At 43.1% G+C, this 22,718-nt stretch overlaps 1 protein-coding gene across 5 annotated transcripts in view; it reads right to left on the bottom strand.

Annotated features, from left to right (window-relative positions):
* Positions 1–12,919, bottom strand: part of MTDH (metadherin) — a 56,716-nt gene extending 43,797 nt beyond the window's left edge. For all 5 annotated transcript variants that reach the window (XM_038579834.1, XM_038579835.1, XM_038579837.1 and 2 more), the window contains exons 1-2: positions 12,533–12,919; positions 1,011–1,112 (exon numbers count right to left, since the gene is read on the bottom strand). In XM_038579834.1, the coding sequence (XP_038435762.1) occupies positions 1,011–1,112; positions 12,533–12,919 (489 nt within the window). The remainder of the gene's footprint in view (positions 1–1,010; positions 1,113–12,532) is intronic.
* Between the last annotated feature and the right edge of the window lie 9,799 nt (positions 12,920–22,718).

Raw genomic sequence — 22,718 nt, 5'->3', positions numbered from 1 at the left:
CCTGCTTCTCCCTCTGCCTCTCTCTCTCTCTCTCTCTCTCTCTCTGTGTCTCTCATAAATAAATAAATACAATCTTTAAAAATAATAAAATTGCAAGCATTAAGAAACTGCAGCAACCATTTCTTACTAGTATTCTGTAGGACTGCAACTGCTGTATTCCAGTTACTGGAAAACACTTACCTATCTCTGGTTATCTTTTGTTTTGTCTGTCTTTCTTGAAAAGGAGTTATGCATGCGTAGGGTTTTAAAAAGGGGAGGGGGGGGCAGGGCACAAGTATTCAATGTACCAAAAAGACTTAAATGAAAAGTCTTTCTCCTATAGCAGGACAACCCACTGTTAACAGTTTTTTACATTTTGCCTACTTACAAACTAAATTGAGTAAAAAAGAAAAAAGAAAAAAAAAAGGGTCAATTCTAACACTGAAAACTGAATAAAATCCCAGGAATGTATCATTTATGAGGTATGATAGATTGTCTTATTTGAAAACTTAAGAGTGCACATCCAAACATTTTAATAATGACCTGAGTATAGAATATTCCCTTTTGTCAAACAAAGTCAAACTGTCTACAGTAAATAGACAATTATGTCTCCATGAGAACAGCAATCTGTTTCAACACTGAATATTACAGAACAATTGTGGTAAGCTTTTTATGTCAGAAGTGCACTATTAACAAAGATAACACAATTCTGTTTTCAAATAAGAGGCATGTCACATACCTGGAACCTTACTCATACAAAAGATGTTCAAGTCATGAATAAACTTTTGGCAAAATGAATAGTAATGTCACATGATATTTAAAATACTTAGTGATATCCTTCCTTTTAAAAGTTAAAAGACAAAACAACTTACTTAAACCTTCACCACCTATATGCTATGAAAAATCCAGATTTTCAGTTATCCTTAAATGGGCTCTATAGGTACACTTTTGTGAAACAGAAAAGCATCATTTTTATATGTTACTCTCTTATTAAGAGCCTTGCATATAATTTCATATGTTCCCAAACTTACCTTTTCATTTTTCTTATCTGTCTCTAAGGGCTGCTTTGCTGTAATATTTCGAGGAGTTCGGACAACTTCCTCATCAGCCACTTCAACAGTCCGTCCATTTGGCTGCATGAGCAATATACAAGAATCTTGTTATCAAACTGCTTGATAGATCAAACAAAGATTTGTACTCAGGAAACAGAATATACTACAACCAAATTCCACCGCCCGACCCAAATTTAAAAGGTTTTTGTATAGCCATGTTATCTAACACCTGGACTACTGTTCATGGTAACTGTGTTTCATAATATAATTAATAATGAACCTATAAATAAAATACTGTACCACAAATATATTTTCCGATCTTACCCATATATCAGTTCCTCCAACAAAAAATAATGGAACAAAAGCAGGAAAAAAGGGAACCAAACGGTATTTGCGCTCTAACCACCAATTAGTTGTATAATCTCAGAATGTTTCACTCATTATCTTTGAATCTTATTTCCATATAGATAAAATGATAGGTCTGATCTACTCAAAAGTTGGCATACTTTGTCAGTAAAGGGACAGGAAATATTTACACTCTGTAGGCCACATCATCTCTGTTGCACTACAAAACTCTGCTATTGTAGTACAATGGCAGCCACAGATCTAAATTAATGAGTGTGGCTGTGTTCCAATAAAGCTTTATTTATAAAACAGTGGTAGGGGGCCAGATTTGGTCCATGTACTTACCACAGTTTGTTATACTATCTTTAGTGTCTCTTGTAATTCTATTGCCTAAATCTCTACTGTTGTGGGATTAAGAAATTTACCAATCTGCTGCTACAACTTAAAAAGTCCACCTCAGCTTTAATACTTCTAAAATAAAATTATAGCTCTTAGAGGTGCTCATGAATAAATTAAGTCTGTGAATTCTTCTAAATCTGACTTTTAATCAGAATCACTAAGTTTTGGGGGTTAACCTCCCCCCCCCCCCCCGCCCCCCAGTAACATTTCTGAGCCCTATCACCAGAGATGTATTGCGAATTAGGAGTTTGAAGAATGAGGTCCAGGTATCTGTATTCTCACCTCTTCTTTCTGGATCCTACTACTACTACTTTTTTTTTTTTTTTAAGATTTTTATTTATTTGAGAGAACGAGAGCATGTGTGTGCACACATGCGTATACACACACACACATGGGGGAGGGCAGAGGGAGAGAGAAAAACAGACCCCCAACTGAGCAGGGAGCCAGACACAGGCTGGATCCCAGGACCCTGGGATCATGACCAGAGCCGAAGGCAGCCACTTAACTGACTGAGCCACCCAGGCGTCCCTGGATCCTACTTCTGCTCACTTGCCTATCCTCATATTCCAACACAGTGAGTCAGTAAATCAATATACGAGTTTCAGTTGCCTTATCTTCCAGTTCTTGCAGGATAGATTTCCACCAGATTACTCTTTATAGTAGAGCCATACTCAAGAGAACAATATGAATGTTCAAGTTTCTATAATGTAACTTCTGTTCGTTCAAAATTATCAGGTATATACAATTAGAGAGACTACTAATATTCTAAATCCCAATTGGTAGGCTTCCTCAGATTAATGGCAGAAAAACTAAAACAAAAGCAGTCTTCTAGCTGATGGATTGCGTACTTAATCCCAATGCAATCTGCTGGCTCTTAACAAACTTGTGGAAGTCAGATGCCAAACGCAGGTCTCCTTACTCTTCGTCTGGTTTTCTCTCTCCCGTGTTGTTCTGTCACTTTCATGCTGCTTCCTCTAGCTGACCTTTCTGTACAGGTATATGCCTGTGTGGCAGGGGTTACTACACAGAAAAAGGTAAGAAAACCCTTAGCGGAATCTGGACTTAGAGCCATAACCACAGCAGGAATATAAAACTGCTTAATTCTACTTTCTAACATCACCATCTTACCTGTCAATTCTCATATGCTAGTTTTAGTTCATACTGTCCTCTTTAGCCAAACTTGTCCCGATTTCCTATGGTTGGCTTTACCTTTCTATACAAGCCTTATGCCATCTGAGTAATCCTGCAGCTCTAATTCCAGTTTCCCATCCCGAACTGGCAGCTCACAGGTTTACCTTTCTAAAATTTAACTTAAACCCTTCAGGAAACTTTCCATCATAGTCACTTATACAGCACTTCCATTCTATTCATGTAAATGACTACACTGAGTCATTTTAATTTATTTATTAAGTGCTAAAAGGTGAGAAATTAAGTGGTTAAAAGTGAATAAAAAGTTCAATGCAATTCCTTTGAGACCAACTGCAAACACTGTGATATAGCCTCCCAGATGAAAGATGAAATAATCTTTCCTCTTGAACAAATAGGAAATCTGGAGTCCTCTAATCAGCGACCCCGTTTCCATTTCATAGACTCTGAAATGACCACCAAGCCAGAGGTGGTCCCACACCAACCTGTGACCATTTTACTTCCTTCTTTGCAACAAAAACAAGCAATTGCTGTAACTGCAGCTGTTCCTTTGGTCCGTGCAGATTTCCCACTGTTCCGCTAACTCTTGGGCTTTCTATAGCTCTTACTACTACTGGGAGTCCGTAAGTCAGCAACAACTCCCCCAAAATGCCTGATAACATGAAACAATAAGCATCCTATCCCAAGAATAAAGTCAACAGAGCTCTTGGCAGCAGGAGAAAAGGACACATTATGGTGGCTGTGCCTCTTCTACCCAGCAACACCAATCTGTCCTTACTCTGCCACTAGCTGGTCAAGAAGGCCTGGTCCCGGAAAATCGTTAACCATGCTTACTTAAATCAGCAAATCCAGAAATGGAAGCATATTATGTAGATCTGCTCACATGAAAACTAACTGCAAACCAACACTTTAAATACAACCTGACTGCCAATCTGGGTTTTACACAAAGGTATTATCTTCTCTCATCATAAAGCCTTAATATATATGGTGTGTTTCTACAGATTAACCATTACACGGGCCTCTAATTGTACCCTAGTATAAAATTTTCTAGAAAACTCCGAGGGTCCCTTCCAGGACTAACCAAAGTTAATTTCATATACAGCATACAATCTGTATTTTAAATTAGACAAGAACATCCTCCAACTCTGATGAAAATCAACTAGTAACAGAAAAGTAATATAATCATTTCTTATATGGATAAACTCCTTGTAGGCAATGCTCTATCTGCCTTATTATTATACATTTCCCAACTCCTACGCCACGTTCTTTTAAAAACTCATTCATGAAAGAACACTGTGTGTGTTTGGAGGGGTGGTGATATATCAGAATGAAAATACCTAGCTGACAATCAAGAAAATAAAATGCAGGAGGGGGACACATAGCAGTGGAGTAGGAGCTCTTATTTAATAATGCTTGATTTAAAGACATTAAAATTCTTCATGTTAGTAAACCTTCAAATTATTAATTCTATACAATTCCATAAACATTTATTAAGTACTCCAATACCAGGCACTGGGCTAGGGACCTCAGTAACAAGGATAAATAAAAGACTTTACCCTCCAGGAGTTTTTTTTAAAGATTTTATTTATTTATTCACAAGAGACACAGAGAGAGGCAGAGACAAAGGCAGAGGGAGAAGCAGGGTCCCTGTGGAGAGCCCAGTGTGCGACTCCATCCCAGGACCCGAGGATCACGACCCCAGCCAAAGGCAGTGAGCCACCCAAATGCCCCCTCCTCCAGCAGGAGTTTTGAGGTTCAGAATAAGATGATGTGCTTAATAACAAACCATCTACTCCATCTGAACAGCCTATACATATTTGTTAAACTGATTATAAACTGCAAAAAAATCTACATCTAAGATAAGCATATATAAAGTTTAACATTTGACTTCTAAAATGAAACCAATTAGAACACTATTTTCATTTACCTATGTAAATTTTATTTCTATATATAAAATATATAAAAACCCTAACATCAAATTACTTGGAAACATCTTAAGTTTAGAAACTAGAGGGGCAGTCTACCAACTACCAAAAAAAAAAAAAAAAAAAAAAGAAAAGAAAAGAAAAGAAAAAACGAGTATGAAAAGACCATGGGCTTTGGAATTGCACAAAGCTGGCATTAAGACTTAACTTCTAATATAAATAAATAAGACTTGACTTCTAGGGGTGCCTGGGTGGCTCAGTGGTTGAGTGTCTGCCTTTGGCTCAGGTCATAATCCCAGGGTCCTGGGATAGAGTCCCACATCAGGCTCCCCTGCATGGAGCCTGCTTCCCCCTATATCGGTGTTTCTGCCTCTCTGTGTGCCTCTCATGAATAAATAAAATCTTAAAAAAAAACTTCTATACTGTGATTATAATAAGCATTTTCCTTGACTTAACCTTTGATTTCATTATCTATAATATAAATGAAATATGTTCATGTCTTTTTTTTAAAAAAAACCTGCTTATAGTTGAAAATTACATTATATTCACTATGTTCATTCACTCGACATACAGTAAGTGAACATAATAGAGTAATATGTAGAACCCTTAAAATCTTGAAACAAAGACAAGTGAGGCACAATCTCTGCCTTCAAAAAGCCTAGAACCTAGCAAAAGAAGGAGGCAACATTAAAATACAAGACAAAAGGTATACTCTTACCTCTTCTCCCTACCCCTCCAACCTCACCCCTTAAAGGAAAACAGTATGGGATCTGAAGGCAAGCTGAAATCAGGGCTGAATTCCCAAATGTGCGCCACCTTGGACAAGTTACTACTTCACTGGAGTTTCAACCTTCCTAGCTCAAAGTTATACTGAACACATAGAAGGCATACGTATATACATATTACTCCCTTCATACAAAAGATTAAAACATCTTTCCGCAAGATGTTACGGAAATTCAAGGAATATCACTGATAGCTGATAGATCAGTCTATAACAATTTCCAAGTATCTGCCAAGTGCCAAGCACCTTGCCAGATGCTTTACATGACTAACACTTAATCTAATGAACTGAGACCTTGTCTCAGTTTACTTTAGGTTTGAAGAGTTCTGATACAAATTCATGATAGAACAATTCCTTGTCATTTATTTGAAAGCATAAAACTGTGTCTTTTTCTGTCAAATGTCAATATATCAATTACGTAAACTAAACATACAATAAATTACAGTTTCAGTGACAGTAGTTTACCAAATTATTTTTAAATTCAACTCCAATTTTAAACTCTGAATAACTGAGAACAATCTTACAAATATGGCCTATAATTCAAATTTGCGAAATCCTGGTTGTATACCCTAAGATATTTCCTTTAGTGGTAAAGATCCCTCTTGCCTTCTAAGCATCCAGCCAAAGACTCAACTCTTCAGGGATTCCAAACTATCTACTTGTTGACTGCATCACTGACGTTCAGAGCTACTTTCACAAGATAGACCTGACACTCCACATCTGTCACCTGGCCAAATTATGCTAAGAGGATTTCTGAAAAATTCAATACAGTATTGATTTTCAAGATTTTACCTCTGATGGGTACTGAGATAAGGGCTACACATGATACAGCAGATACACAGCCAAATACTTTCTTGGATCCTGTTGGATGCTCTCTGGTATAATAGCAAGCAAACTTTAAAAGTGGTCAAATAACCCCAATTCCTCACTTAGAGCTCTTGATTTTGCCTGAATAATAATATTAATTTAAAAATATTTTCAAAGCTTTCATGACCTTGAAAAGTAGTACATTAATCAGGAATGCCCAAGTGTAAAAGAAACCCAGATGTTCAGAGGGCTTACTGCTTGCTGCTCTTGGTATCTAAGATAAGCAGAACTATTAAAGGTCTTCTCTACTAGGCCACTGGCTGGATAAAATGACAAGATGAAAAAGTCCTGTCATAAAACCAAACAAGCCAAAATGCTGGAGCTTTGGTAAAAGTCTTCACAATTTTCAGCACAAATTTCTGATTCTAAAAGTAAATTTTAAAAGAAATACAGAGAGCTTCAAATCACTGGGAAAACTGGATTTGTTCTATGAATGAAACATCCTTGAACATGCTACGGAAACCACAGTGGAAATAACAGCCCAGTCAGTAGACTAAAAAATAGGATGCTGTTTATTTAGCCTTTGAAACTCCTTTGCTCTGTGACTTTGAGTAAGTTATTTAATCTTTATGAATCTCAGGATTCCTTTTCTGTAAAATCGGGAATATTTGTTTTAACTATGACTTACGATTTTTTAACCGAATGATTATTCTTTTATTACTTAAAACTAAGAGGGCTAAGTCCAAACTCCAAACATTAGGAACTGTCAAACTCCTAATCATAAAGTTATGAAACTACAATAAACTTTGTGTTTAAATTTAAAAAAACAATTGTCAAATTTTCCCTTGAATAATCCTGCAAGTCACCATAAAAAAGAATGTTGATCACTTTAAAGTGTATTATGACTTATTTTAGGAAGTTCAACACACTCAAAACAGCCAGCTTGTCCTGACATTGGAGTAAGTGGCTGTTTTTCAGCTGGGAAACATAGGAGATACTTGGCTTATTTTCAGAAGCCATGCTACATGAAAAATATATTTCCACTCATTAAAAAAAAAAAAAAAAAAAAAAAAACCAACTAAGAGGGCTAGTGATTTAAAGGTAAAAAGAAAATCCTGTATGTAGGTGGCAAGTGATATAATTTACACCTTTACTAATACCTGAAATAATATAGCAAAACTACTACCTAAGAAAAAAAGATATAATTCTTTAGGAATATCTTAAAAGACAAATTTATTTAATGAAATAAATTATCCAATTATAAAAAAAAAAAAATCCAATTGAACTGTGAGATATCACTATAGTACTTCATTCAGAATTTAGTCCAACAGAAAGTTATCAAAGGCTCTTACATGCCAGGCACTGTTTTGCAACTGCATAGCAAGGTGAGCAAGGCTTTTCCCCAGTGGAAGCAAAAGACCTCAAAAAAATTAATAGGCAAGTACACAGTTTACAAACTGTGATAATTACAAAAAAACCAAAAACCAAAAAACCCACATATAAAAGGTTGAGACAAAATAAAAGAGGATGCCTATTTCAAATAGGGTGATCAGAAAATGATTTCCTAGGATGGTGAGAGTTTTAAGGTGCGATCTATAGGCTGATGAAAACGGGGGGGGGGGGGGGGGGGGGGGGAGGGAGTATTCCAGAAGTGTTAATAATAGTTCATGTAAAGGCACTGGGTTGTGAAAGAGTCTGCAGAACTGAAAAAAAGATCACCATTGCTGGAGGTTATAATGAGAGGAAATTAACTTAAAATCAGCTTAGAAAGAAAACCAGGTGCTGAGCCACTTAGGAAAGAAGTTTAGATTTTAAATGCGAAAGCTACTGAAGTGTTGATTTTAGATCAGTGTTGGCTTTAGGACTGGAGGCAGCCTTGCAGAAGCTACTGCTATGTAAGTGAGCTAAGGTGCCAGACAAAAGAATGAGAGTTGTCAGACTGAATATACACATCTTGGAAATAAAATGGATGGTATTTGCTCATAGATTAGACATGAGGTAGGGAAGATATAAAGAGGTGAGGAAAAGGGAAGAATCAAGAATGATTCTTAGATTTCTGGCTTGAATAACTGAATGGGTGGCAGTCTTTTACCATTTACAGAAATGAGGAAGACAAGGAGAGAAAGCAGGGAATCGTATCGTGAATTGTTTTGCAGATATTAAAATTTGAGGCAAATGTCAGATTTCCAAGTGGAGAAGTTAAGTATACACACCTACATATGAGGAGATGAGAGGAATGGTCCAATTATAGATAAATACAAAGTTGATGCCCATTATTCAGAGATTCCCCATTGGCAAGTTCACCTACTAAGATTAATTTCTAATCTCAAAATCAATACTCGAGGTGCTTTCCTGATCACTCAGGGGCATGCACAGAGCTAGGAAAAAAAAATGTGGAATTGTCCTACAGGTACATTCCTAGACCATGCTCTATCTTCTTGTTTTAGAGATCGTAACAGAACATAAAATAAACATACAAAACACAGAGACTAACTCTAGCTAGGGAAGGCTTTATGGTAGAGATAGTTGGGCCTTGAAGGATAAGTAGAACGTGTAGAAAAATACAGAAAGACAGACTTTCTAATGGAACAAAATAGTGTGAATAAAGAGATACTGTAGTCTAGCTAATGAGAATGCATTTGGCATAATGGTTAGGAGATAAATCTAAGATGGGGTTCCATTGTGGCCATGTCATAGACTGGATTTTACTCAACATATGATGGAAAAACTACTGACAAGATATGAACATGAAACTCATGATCAGAACTGGGCTTTAAGAGATTTAACTGGCAGGAGTTGGTAGAAAGGAATGGCAACAAAGAGACTAGAAGCAGGAAAACCAGTCAGGATGCTGTTAGTATAGTCTAAGCAAAAGACAAAAAAGTCCAAAAGTAGGGCAGTAGCAATAAAACTGGAATAGAAGTAATAACTACAAAAGACACCACCCACTATCAGAATGATTTATTGGCTGTAGAATGACGGGACTTCACAGGATTTTAGCCAGAAGAGGCAAAGATAGCCATCGTCCACCGTAAAAATAAAACGGTGGCTCATATGGCTACTTACCAGGCATGAAGAATGGGAACGGTAGGACATCTGACTACTTTACGCATTCAGTAATTATTTACTGAATGCCACTTACGATGCAAGGTTACACAGAACAAACGAGACAAAACACTATTCAGCAAGCTTACAGCTATCGACAACTGCATGGCTAATTCTGATGAGAAGTCTTATGCTAATATAAAAATAACTTTTTCACTAAGATGAATTTTCGTCAAAGTTGATCCTGAGTTAAAGGCTTCCAGCTAAAATTCAGAGCAATTGTTCAAGACCAGTTATCTGAGATTTTACATATACCTAAATCACTGCTCAGATTAAGTCAAGTTAAAAATACTTACTGAGTGCCCATTGAATATTCACATTGTACTAGGTGTCACTGGAAATAATTATCAGTAATTTCCAAAAATGCCAAGAAATAAGCCCAGCAAAAAGTGCCACCTCCGTCACTTTCAATAGGGAAACAACCTGCAATTCATACCCTAAAAGACCTATGCCAGGATACTCTTAGGGGATAAAAACCAAAATGATATAAAAAAAAGTGCTTATGGGTAGATTTTAAAGAACTAAATACCAGCCACTCTACAGATAAAAATAAGCCACTAGAAACAAACTTTAAAAACTTGAGTTGCAAAATTTGGAATGACTTAAGAGAGAACTAAAAATAATGGGATAAAAAGATGAAAATAAAATATTTAAGTAAATATGCAATATCCTTTCACAAAACTAGTAGTTTAGCTGGCTCAGAGTAAGGTAGATCCTAAAATGTGTATCAGAATGATGTGGTAATGAGGAGATGGAGTCTAAGATTAAACATGACTCAACTTAGAAAGCTCTCCTATACTAAGGATATTATGGTCCGACACCAGTGAGTGATTTTTAAACTAATAGCAAGGATTTACCAAGGGAGTTCATTCAAAATGCAGGTTCCCTGGACTCAGTCCCAGAGCTTCTGAATTTTAAAGATCTATTCTGGTGCTCAGGAATCTGTAAATTTTAATAAGCATTCAAAGTAACTCTATCCCAAGTAGTTGGAGGTAACATTTTGAGGAATTCTGCAGTATTTTAACGCAATTAAGAACCCCAATTTATAAAGCTAACCACCAGAGCAAGGTTAAATGCCTTACTTGACTGTGGTTCTCCATTCCTGCCAGGCTGACAGAATTAAGTCTTCCTCTACTTGCTTTTCTGCTACTTGAGCCTCTTTCACGACCTTGCTCCCACCCACTTTCAAAGCCAGATTGTGTGATAAGGTCATACACAGCCTCCTGGGCCCACACTGGGTTTGCACTGTCAACTTTCTGTTTTTTAGTGTTATCTTTTTCCACAACTGGAATAAAAAGCTCCCTGGGGAGCAAATGAGCTTTTACTTTTGTAACCCCTTCACAATGAGACATACAAATACTGTATTCCTTTTTACTGCCTTTAGTTCTCAAGCAGTGTGCTTTTCTCCAAGTAAATACTTAGCACTCGCAGTACAAAGCATCTAAGCAGGACACAAATGGGTGCTTTCGCTTCTCAGTCCCATAGGCAGGACTGTTCTGTGGGTCACGCCTCGCGATGAAACGTGAAGCTAATCCGACGGGTCACAAATATCATTAAAGAAAAACAGAATGGTCTGATATGTGGGGTGGAGGGCAGGTACTGTAGTGTAAAATGTGTTTCTTACTTTAAGTTGCCGTCAAAAGTCTGAAAGCTAGAATTTTGTTAATGTCGGCAAACTTCTCCAACACCTCTGCAGCACAGGAGAGGCAGAGTATTTTCTCACTCAGCACTCAACCATTTGCTTAGTGGTCTCATTCTCCATTCCCCGAAGCTCGATGTTAGATTTATTTATTCATTCACTGCCCCACTTCTTAACTAAAGTGAAAAAGAGAAGGAGCGAGTCCTAAGTCTGATGAGTATTCTTCACAGTGCAAGTTTTCACAGGCGTCTGTTCCTTCTGCGGAGGGTCGTCTGAGTGTTACGAGGCGCTCCGGCTGGGCTCCTGGAGCACCTGTCTCTCCGCTCAAGTCTATCTGAAATTCTAGACCTCCCAAACAGGGCTTGGAAATTTTCACAACCTGCTTCACCCACGCAGCGTCTGGCCTTACTAATGCATGTAGTTTTTCCAAGATCACCTTCTTTGCTTACTTTGGAGCCAAGTTCTCTATGTCGACCATAGCGTTACTTTCCGGTAACCTCAATGAATTTAATCATATCATGTTCCACATCGTTCTAGTTCCTCTCCTAATCAAGGTAGAATAATTCATGTTGATAAAGCTGTACGGTCTTCTAGCTTTTGTAAGCTTCTTCCGTCCTCGTAATCAGCAGGCAGAGCGTCACCACTTAGGTGGGCCTCAGGGTGCACTGACCGCGACCTGTCCCTTCTTCAGTACCGACTTCAGTCTTGGTCGTGGCATCGACAACACACTCACTGCTTTAGCTTGAACTCAAATCGCACTTTCCCCAGCGCCTTTCCTCGATCCCTTCAATGCAATCAGTCCGCCCGGGTCCAGGCCTCATCAGCACCCTCGCCGTCCGGTCCGTGCACTGTGCGCTGCGGCGTTGAGCGTTACTCCCCGAGGTCTCCAGGGCTGGCTCCACCTCCTACGCGCGAGCCTCTCACCGCCGACACACACCAGCGCGTCCCACGCAGCACGGCCGGGGTCACACTTACTTTACCCGGCTGCGGGGCGGAGAGCTTACTGCGGTGCGTATAAAAATAGGCCAGGGGCGGCTTGTGGCTGTGCACGGCCTCCGAACTCTGCGCGGCGGTAAGGCCCGGAACACACCGCTACGGGGGACACCACGCGAAGACGGCGAGCGCGGCAGGACGGCGCGGCCCGGCGGTGCCCGACCCTGGGGCGGCCCCGTTCTGCTCCGTCATCCCCGCCGCACCCGCCCCCCCTCCGGGCCCGGCCGCGACCGCGACCGCGAGGGCGGGCGGGCCCCCGGGCGGGGGCGGGGCGGGGGCGCGAGTCGGCCCGGGCAGCCCCCCCCACCGCGGCCCGTAACCCCGCTGCCGGCCGGCCCCGCGCCGCCCCACCGCGGCTCACCTTGGGCTTGTCGGGCGCTTTCTTGCGGCTCCGCTTCTTCGGCTCGTCGCCCCGCAGGCTCCGCGGCAGGCCCGCGTCGTCGGGGCCCGGGGCGGGGGCCGGGGCCGGGGCCGCCTCCTCCCGCCGGCGGGGCGGGCTCCTCCGCTTCCTGCGGGCGCCGGCGCACGCCGCGGCCCAGCCGTAGCACAGCAGCAGCGGCAGCAGCAGCCCGAGCGCGGCGGTGCCCACCAGGATCACCCAGCCCGGGTACCGCCGCGGCTCCAGCCCCAGGTCGAGGCCCAGCTCGCTGCGCAGGAAGCCCAGGCCGAGCGACAGCACCTCGCGCAGCCGGGCCGAGCCCTCCTCGGCGCGCCGCGCCAGCTCGTCCTGCCAGCCCTGCGCGGCCATGTTCCCCCGCTCGCGGGCGCGCGGACGCCGGGCCGGGGCCTCAGGCCCAGCGCATCGCGGCCGCCCCTCGCGCCGGGGCCGGGGCCGGGGCCGGGGCCGGGGCCGGGGGTCGGCAGCCGCCGCCGGGACAGGGGCTCGCAGCCGCGCCGCGTCCGCCTCGCTCGGCCGCCGGGGGCACGGGGCGGCGGGACGGCGTGTCTCCAGCGGCGGCCGCTAAGCGGCGTCTCGGCGCCAGGGCCGGGCCCCGCAGCCGGCGCTCGCGGAACAATGGCGGCTCGGGCCGCGATCCACGCCGCGCGCGGGGACGGCCGCGGGTCACGTGGGCGCCCTGGGCGGGGCGCGCGGGTCACGTGGGCCCCGGGCGGGTCACGTGGGCGGGGCTCCTGCGGGGGGCGGAGTCCGGGCGCGGGGATCGCGGAGCGGGGCGGGGCCTGGGAGCGGGAGACGTGACGCTCTGCGGGGGGCGGGGGCGGGGCTTCGGCGGGGGGCGGAGCCCGGGGCGAGGGGAGCGCAGGGAGGGGCGGGGCCTGGGAGGGGCTTCGCGCGGGAAGCCGCTGGGGCCTGGAAGCGGGAGACGTGGCGCTCTGCGGGGGCGGGGGCGGGGGCGGGGGCGGGGCTTCGGCGGGGGGCGGAGTCCGGGGCGCGGGGATCGCAGGGAGGGGCGGGGCCTGGAAGGGGCTTCGCGCCGGAAGTCTTGCGGGCCGCTGGGGCCTGGGCGCGGGGAGACGTGGCGCTCGGCGCTCGGCGGGGGCGGGGCCTCGGGGCGGGGGCGGGGCCTCGGCCTCGGGGGCGGGGCTGCGCCCTCCTCTCTCCCTGGGGAGCGGCGCTGGGCGGGCTCGGCCGCTGCCCTGGGTCCCGGGGTGCGGGGGTCCCGGGGTCCAGCACCGGCGCGTCGCTGGCCGGCCTCTGCCGGGCCCCGGAGGCTGGGAAGCCCGGGGCGGCGCCGTCCTGCGGCTGCGGAGCGGGGGGGACCCGGGGCGGCGGCTGCTCACGGGTCGGGCCGCTGCCTCCCCGCGGGTCGGGTTAAGCTTTCGTGCAGCTCTGCACGAGGAGTTTGCAAAAGCGCCGTTGTTCTGACCGGTGTTGACCATCTCTGGGTGCTTAGGAAGAAGTGAAGTGCCTCTTTTTTTCTTTTCTTTTTTTTTTTTAGCAGCATGTGAGTTTATTTATCTATATCGGAGGTCAGTTGGCCCCCACCCTGCACAGCCCCAGCGCTCTCCCAGTGCCCCCTGCGACGGGGTACAGAGGCGGGGTCGGCCGGGGTTGGCCGGGCTTGAGCAACCAACAGCGGGTAAGCAAGGGCCGAGAGTGGCCTGGACACTGATGACGCTCCAACAACTCGGGGGTCGGGGCACCGCCGCCTGGACAGCGGGTGGAAGAGCCTGCTGATGCCTCGAGGCCTTCCCAAGAACAGGAGCCGTCGCCTAACGCATGCTGTGTGTTACATGCATTATGCACTATATTCTTATAATGAAGTAAGCTGCAGAAAAAAATGCGATTGAGGAAATCCTAAGGGAAATGCACTTGCAGCACTGTACTTACTGATAGCAATCCTTGTGTAAGTGGGCCCAGGCATCCCAGGCATTTCAAACTCACGTTCTTCAAGCGTCAATTGTACAGGCTCTCTCAACAGAAAAAGGGGGTAAGATATAATAAGCACCCAAGGCCAAAAAAGGTATTAAAGAGTATTTTGACCTACTTTGCAACAGTGCTGTAATGCATGTTGTGATTAATGGGTGGAAGGGAGTTTTGTAAGTGATGAATAATAAAAATGAACCACTACTCTTGCTGAGCTTTATAGAGACTTATAATTAAAGACAGTGTAAATTACAAGGCCAAAAACTTAGCAGATGACATTGGGATCTGCTTTAACTCTAAAAGGTTCCCAATTCCATTTGTATGTATGAAAATAAACAGTTTGTCTCCAGAGACAGGAAAGATGATGACTGTCCTAAGAAGTTCAGCTGCCCATTCTAGGTTTACACCTGTGGATCTGTGAACTAAGCTATTATACAAATGGTAGTAGCAGGGCTTGCCTGTTCCTTTGACAGCGTAGCAAGTATTGGTTAATGTAAAATAATGTCACCTTTCCTTTTTTGCTGTGACTGTCCCTAAAAATACCTTTTTAAAAAAAGGTGAAAATATATTTAAAAATATAGTTAGTAATACAAGTATCATTTTTCATATATGATTTTGTAGTCATTCCTCCAAGTATTTATATTTTATTTTATTATCATTTTTTTTTAGATTTTATTTATTTATTCATGAGAGACACACAGAAAGAGAGAGGCAGAGACACAGGCAGAGAGAGAAGCAGGCTCCACGCAGGGAGCCCAACATGGGACTCCATCCCGGGTCTCCAGGATCAGGCCCTGGGCTGAAGGTGGCACTAAACCACTGAGCCACCCGGGCTGCCCGTATATTTATATTTTAAAAACAGAAATAAGGTCATACACTATTTACTGTTTTGCACTTACTGTAGTCATGAACATTCATGTCACTTGATAAAGCCCATCTATTCAGAATCCTAATTCCTCGGAAAATGAAGATAAATGTGGAATTTTTCTGAAACCTTTTACCTGAAACGTGGGTTGGAATTAAAGACTGCTTTTTCTAAGTGTCAAAGTGACTCATACAATGGAATGTCACTCAGAAATAAAAAGGAACGACTTATAAATACATGCAACAACACAGATGAATCTCAACATAATTATACCAGGCAAAAAAAAAAAAGTATATATAATATGATTCCATTTATATAAAACCAGAAAATGCAAACTGTAGTGACAGCAAATCAAGGGTTACTCAGGGGAAGGGATGAGAGCGAGAAGTGGGAGGGAAGGATGACAAAGGGGGTACCAGGAAACCTCAGGGAGTCAGTGATGGTTTGACGGTTATATATATATGTATGTGAAAACTTATAAAATTGTATACTTTAAATATTATAGTTTATGTTGCTGTACCTCAATAAAGCAGTTCAAAGAACTTTTTTTTTTAAAAGATTTTTTTAAATTTTTATTTATTTATGATAGTCACACAGAGAGAGAGAGAGGCAGAGACATAGGCAGAGGGAGAAGCAGGCTCCATGCACCTGGAGCCCGACGTGGGATTCGATCCAGGGTCTCCAGGATCGCGCCCTGGGCCAAAGGCAGGCGCTAAACCGCTGCGCCACCCAGGGATCCCTACTTCAAAGAACTTTATAAAAAGTGACCTGCATAGCCCAGATCCTTATAACAGTGGGATGTTCTATTCTTATTGAGAAGACTTCTAACTAAATTTTGCCAATCTATGATTTTATTTTACTTTAAAGATTTTATTTATTTATTTGGGATAGCAAGAGAGCACCAGTGGGGACCCTGAGCAGGGAGCACAAGGGGGAGCAGAGGGAGAAGCAGGCTCCCTGCTGAGCAGGGAGCATTATGTGCTACTCAATCTAAGGACCCTGGGATCATGACCCGAGCTGAAGGCAGACACTTAACCGACTGAGCCACCCAGGCACCCTCAATCTATAATTCTGAAAAACAAGTTTTCTCAATACTATATCCTTGATACTTCTTTGTTAACTAGGCTCCACACTGAGCATGGAGCCTAATACAGGCCTTGAACTCAAGACCCTGAGATGAAGACCTGTGCTGAGATTAAGAGCCACCCAGGCACCCCTATCCTTGATGTTTATAAACAAAAGCACAATAAGTATTCAGTTATTCTATCATCTGGCTCTACTGTAATTTAACATACTTTATTGTTGGATAGTTAGATTACAGGGTCTAGTGTATGTTTTTGTTTTATGCTATTGATGGCAACTCTGGTATGAACATACTTATAACTAAATCTTTGTGACTATCCATAATTACTTCTTAAGCATAGCATCCTGGCAGTGTAATTGCCTGAGTCATAGCCCACAATATGTAATCTAACCCTTTTAATTAGGAAGTTTCAAGGGACCTGAAGAGGTTCTACTTAAAGTCTCTCATTTCATAGAAAAAGAAAAAGGAGGCTTTAAAAGGTTGTCATACCCTAGAGTTGGAGTGGCCAAGCTCAGATTTGAGCCCAGTCTTCCCATTGCCTTTGACCCTTTGGCTTCTCCTCTTTTTCAGTATACTGTGTGATGGGTTCTTGGGATTAGAATGTGTATTTGTCTGCTCAGGCTGCTATAATAAAAGTCCATAAACTAGGGACGTAAAACAAAAGATTTATCTTCTTACGGTTCTGGAGGCTGGAAATCCAGGATCAAGGTTCCGTCGTGGTCAGTTTCTGGTAAGGACTCTCTTCCTGGCTTGTGGATGGTCACTTTCCTGCTGTGTCCCAAGAGGTGAATAAAAGGCCGGTGAGCTCTCTTGTGTCTCATAAAGATACTAATCCTATCAGATCAGAGCCCTACCCTATAACTTCACTTAGCCTTAATTATTTCTTTAAAGGCCTTATCTCCAATTACAGTCACATTGCGGGTTAGGGCTTCAACATATGAATTTGAAGCAGGGACACAAACATTCAGTCTATAACAGGGCATGAAGCTTCCATTCAAGTAACTTATCTTTGAGGGCTGATGAAAGGATGATGTAGACTTGGGTCTTCAAAATGTAGATGGTTGCCATTATAAACTCCTGGCCCACAGGATTGTATACCTAGGAGGGTGATTTTATGGTAAACCAGGAAACTACAGTTGAGTGTGCCAAGACTTTGGAACTATAGTTAGGAAAGGGTTATCCTCAGGATAAATTGGTCATAATTAGTAAATAGTGAAATTATCTGCAGAAGTGTCCTAAACTGAGGGGCCGCCTGGATGGCTCAGTCAGTTGGGCATCTGCCTTTGACTCCGGTTGTGATCCCAGGGTCCTGGAATCGAGCCCCATATCAGGCCCCCTGCTCAGCAAGGAGTCTGCTTATTCCTCTCCCGTCACTCCCCCTGCTTGTGCTCTTTCTCTCTGTCAAATGAATAAATAAAATCTTAAGGGAAAAAGTTGTCCTAAGCTGAAAGATGATTTATAAATGCATTGCTCAAAGGGCCAGGATATATCAAAGTCTCTTTAAAAGATCAGAAGATATGCTAAGAACCTGTGTGAAAGTAAAAACTGATTGAGGCATGGATGTAGTGGCCAGGGAAGCAGAGAAGACTGAACAAGATAACAAACGCCAAAGGTTCACCCAGTGAGATGCCATGCCACAATAAACGTAGCAAAGGAATTTACATTCTGATAACATGTATGATGTAAAGTTCAAAAAACAGGTTTATAGATAAAAATGTAAAACCATGCATGGGAATAATGAACAACAAATTCAGGATAGTGGTTATTTCTAGGGAGAGTGAGAGAAAAATGAGACTGGGTTGAGGTATACAGGGTGTGGGGGGCACACCAAATGTATCTATAATGTTTTATCTCAAACTAGGTTATGGGTACAAGAGTCTCCTTATATTATCCCTACTTTTTATTTGCCAGAAATACTTTATAATTAAATATAAGTGACAAAAATTAAATGACTAAAGCAATAATTTGCACAGAAGCTTGACAAAATAATGGGGGCTCCCTTGACTACTCAACTCTTGGGTCACTATCATCTTACAGTGAGGGAACAGGGTATCAGACCATCTTAGCTCCACGAGTAACTGCTAAGGTCACCTAACTTCCTTTGCACTGATTTCATGCCTGCACAGCACACCCGTGTGGCCTCTTATATAGACTCTGCTACATAACAGAGAATGGATTGAAGAGCTGATGTAAATACTCTCTGATCCTCTTAAGTTACACTTATTGGTATAAATCATGCATTCTTAAAGGACCAATGTTGCTCCCATGGGGGTGAAAATGACTGGTTCTCAGGGCAAAAAAATACTTTTAAGAATGTATAACACAGAGATAAAATATACTAGATGCATAGATATGCAATGTATCTATAGCATTAAAATTTCATAGGTGGTAATTAGGGAAAAATATCTAAAAAGGCATTTGGAGAAATGATAATTAAGAAGTTGAAAAATCCTGGTGTATAGGAAGAAATTGGCATTTGGTTTCATCAATCAGGCTCACATGTTTTTGGGTCGTTTCTTTAATCGTATCTTCACTGTACTTTCATGAAATCACAACTCTGATTTAAATGTGTATTGTCTTCAGAAATCTCAGAACCTAGTGAGTATGATGGTCCCTTTATTAAATAGTCTTAATACAAGAGAATATTGGGGCACCTGGGTGGCTCCATTGGTTAAGTCTATGCCTTCAGCTCAGATCGTGATTCCGGGGTCCTAGACCCCCTGCTCAAAGGGGAGTCTGCTTCCCCCTCTCCCTCTGCCATACTCCCCACTTGTGCTCTCTGGCTCTATTTCTCTCAAATTGCTTTGAAATAAACTTAAACATAAATAAAATCTTTAAAAAAATACAAGAGAGTATTGCTGTAGTAAGTCGATTTGAGCATTGGGATTATACTGGATGTTGTGATGCCTTCCCAGATGCCCCTTCAATAATGAGGGACTTATTCCTCAACTCTGGGAGCATTAACAGAAGACATCTGTTAGGTGTCCGACTTTTGGGAAGATTACTAAGGAAAACCTGCTGGGGGACGCCTGGGTGGCTCAGTGGTTGAGCATCTACCTTTGGCCCAGGTTGTGGTCCTGAGGTCCTGGGGCCGAGTCCCATATTAGGCTCCCCGCGGGGAGCCTGCTTCTCCCTCTGCCTGTGCCTCTCCCTCATGAATAGAAAACTAAAATCTGAAAGAAAGAAGAAAGAAAGAAAGAAAGAAAGAAAGAAAGAAAGAAAGAAAGAAAGAGAACAAAAGATCCTCAGCCATGGTCATGTCTCCTTCCAGGGATGGCCCATATCCAGTCACTCAGCAGCCTGGGGGATATCAAGTCCTGGCCTTCTTGCTCTGACTTGGAACAATTTTAAAGACTATCCCAGCCCCAGAGCACTCCATGGCTCGACTGAGAATTGTTAGCACTGCATCACAGCTCAGTTTTTCCTCTGCCCAGTCCTACTTCCTTCTCTCCCTTCCACAGGCATTGTTCCCAAGAGCACCTCCTTATATGCTGATCTATCTCAAAGTCTGCTTCCCAGAGATCCTAACCTGTAACAGGGGTGATGAGGTACACAAAGTGTTTGGTATCACCAAGGAGAGGGAGATTATTTCTGCACAGAAGTGGTGGAAGGTGGAACGTCCACGGCAGTTATGTTTAGGGCAAGTCTTGGAGGACGAGTAGGATGTTGCTAAGAAGAGAAGGGAGGGGGTGGAGATGAATTTCTAAGCATGGACACCAGCAAAAGTAAAGGCTTGGGACATAAGAGAATATGGGATATCTGGATTGTGGTGAGGCTGCTGTGATTAGTGATCAAGTCCTTCAGATTTTGGTGAGGGGCTGAGGAAGATGGAATGGTCAGGAGTGACTCCTAGGTTCCCCACTTCCAGCAGGACACATGGTGATGCCATTCACTGAACTAGAGAATATTGGGAAAGAGCTAAGTTTGGCAAGCCAAAATCAGTAGCATGGTTTTATATGCATTGATTTTGAGGAGTGCAAAATATCCAGATGAAGATATCAAATAATCAGGTGGATATATAGGTGTAAATTCCAAAGGACAGATGAGAATTTGGAGGTGACTCTTGGTTTCTTTGCTCTAATCACACTTTTCGTTGCTTAATCACTTGATGCTTTCTGCTCTTATAAGCCCCTTTTATCTGCTCTTCATTGGGCTTTCCCTGGTTAATTCCTGCTCATTCTTCGTATCTCGAAACATCCTCCTACAGGCTGTGCCCAACCACCAGATTGGGTCACTTCCTCATGTTACATATTTTCATAGCACCACAAATTCTCATAGCATTTGTCAAAATTGTAATTTCACATTTATTCATAGAATTATTTTCTCTCTTCCTCTGACTATGATTTTCGTGAGAACAGGAAACTTTGCTCATTATTGAACTTCCACCTTATAACTAGTATAATGCCTAGCACATGGTAAATGTCAGGACTTATTTATTTATTTAGAAAGATTTATTTATTTATTTGAGGGGGAGGAGAGAGAGAGAGAGAGAGTGAGCACAAATGAAGAGAGGGGCAGAGGGAGAGAACCTTCAGGCCAGCTCCCTGTTGAGAGCAGAGCCTACACAGAGTTTGATCTCAGGACCCATGGGATCATGACTTGAGCTGAAATCAGGAGTCAGATGTTTAACCAACTAAATCATGGAGTTTTGTTTGTTTGTTTCTGTGGGTTTTGTTTATTTATTTATTTATTTATTTATTTATTTGAGAGGGAGAGAATGTGTGTGTGCACGCGCGCAGGCAGGAGGTGGGGTGGGGAGAGGGGAAGAGACAAAGAGAGACAGACTCTTAAGCAGGTTCCATGCACAGCATGGAGCCTGGTGAGGACTGGATCTCATGGCCCTGAGGTCAAATCAAGAGTCAGATGCTTAACCAACTGAGCCATCCAGGTGCCCCAATACTCAGGTTAATGTGAATGAAAACACAATAGACATTTATTCATGATGCAAATGTCTCCCTAATTGAAGGCATAAGTATTTGGTGGATGAAAGACTCTAAGATGCCCCCCAGTTATCCTGACTCCTGGTATGCATATCCTTGTGTAAGTGTAATCCCCTGCCCTTGAGCTTGGGAGAAACCCATGACCTACTTTTAACAAGTGGAATATGGTAAAGGATGATCATATTACACAAGCTATAGCTGCCATCTTGCTAGAAGATACTCTTTTCTCTTTGCTTGCTAGTTTGGTAAAGTGAATTTCCCTGAGAAAGCTCTTCCTATGGGGCAAGAAACTGAGGGTGGCCTCCTACCAGCAGTCAGCAGGAAAACAAGACCTTCAGTTTTAAGAACCAGAAAGAACTAAGTCTGCCAAGAACCACATGAATTTGGAAACAGAGGGATGCCTGGGTGGCTCAGTGGTTGAGCACCTGTCTTCGGCTCAGGGTGTGACCCGGGGGTCCTGGGATCGAGTCCCACATCGGGATTCCTGCAGGGAGCCTGCTTCTCCCTCTGCCTATGTCTCTGCCTCTCTCTGTGTCTCTCATGAATAAATAAAATCTTAAACAAAACAACAACAACAACAGACCCTCAGAAAGATCAAGAGATCAGAAAATTCAGTCACATAAAGGAGATTTGGGAGAGATTAAAGGTAAGCTTCAAGAAACCTCTCAACCCGTAGGTCCTCTAGGAAGTTCATGGGCATTTTTTCTTCAGCAACATCAACAGGGGCCCAAAGTAGAGAAGGTCTTACCCTGAAGAGATTTTGGATTGACTTTTGTCCAGTGGAATCAACTCCACAGAAATTCACAGCTGACCCACACAGTTTTTGAGAAAATTACATCACCCAAAACACTGCCATTTTGGACCGAATGGGACAGAGAGAAGATGGACAAGATGAAGAGAAGGTGTTGGGCTTCCGAAACTCTACTGGCAGGAGGCAGGCTGACAAAAATTATGTACACGGCAAACTTGTACTATCTTTCATGAAAAGGAACAGAGAAATTCAGAATATGGAACCAAGAGTCTAGAGGGTGGAGCCGAGAACCACAGAGAATTATACCTAGACCTTGAAGCCTAATCAGAGAACATCTAGCATTCGCAGAGATGTATTTCTGAATTGCTCTGCACCACTGCGGCCCTCATACCTACATTTCCCCCATATTGATTGGGAATGCCAAGAGCTGTTTTCCTTTGCCTGTCACACCATTGTATGATAGGTGTTGAGGAGGAAGAAAAATCATCTCTTTCAGAGTTTCCCCAAATTAAAAAGAGTCATGCTCCAGGAGGTATAATTAACAAAACTATACCTAAGTAGCTTCATCTGTAGCTGTACCT

Source organism: Canis lupus, chromosome 29, assembly GCF_011100685.1.
Source record: "Canis lupus familiaris isolate Mischka breed German Shepherd chromosome 29, alternate assembly UU_Cfam_GSD_1.0, whole genome shotgun sequence".
Lineage (NCBI taxonomy): Eukaryota > Metazoa > Chordata > Mammalia > Carnivora > Canidae > Canis > Canis lupus.
The sequence above is the reverse complement of the archived record's forward strand: the minus strand, read 5'-3'. Positions and strand labels throughout refer to the sequence as shown.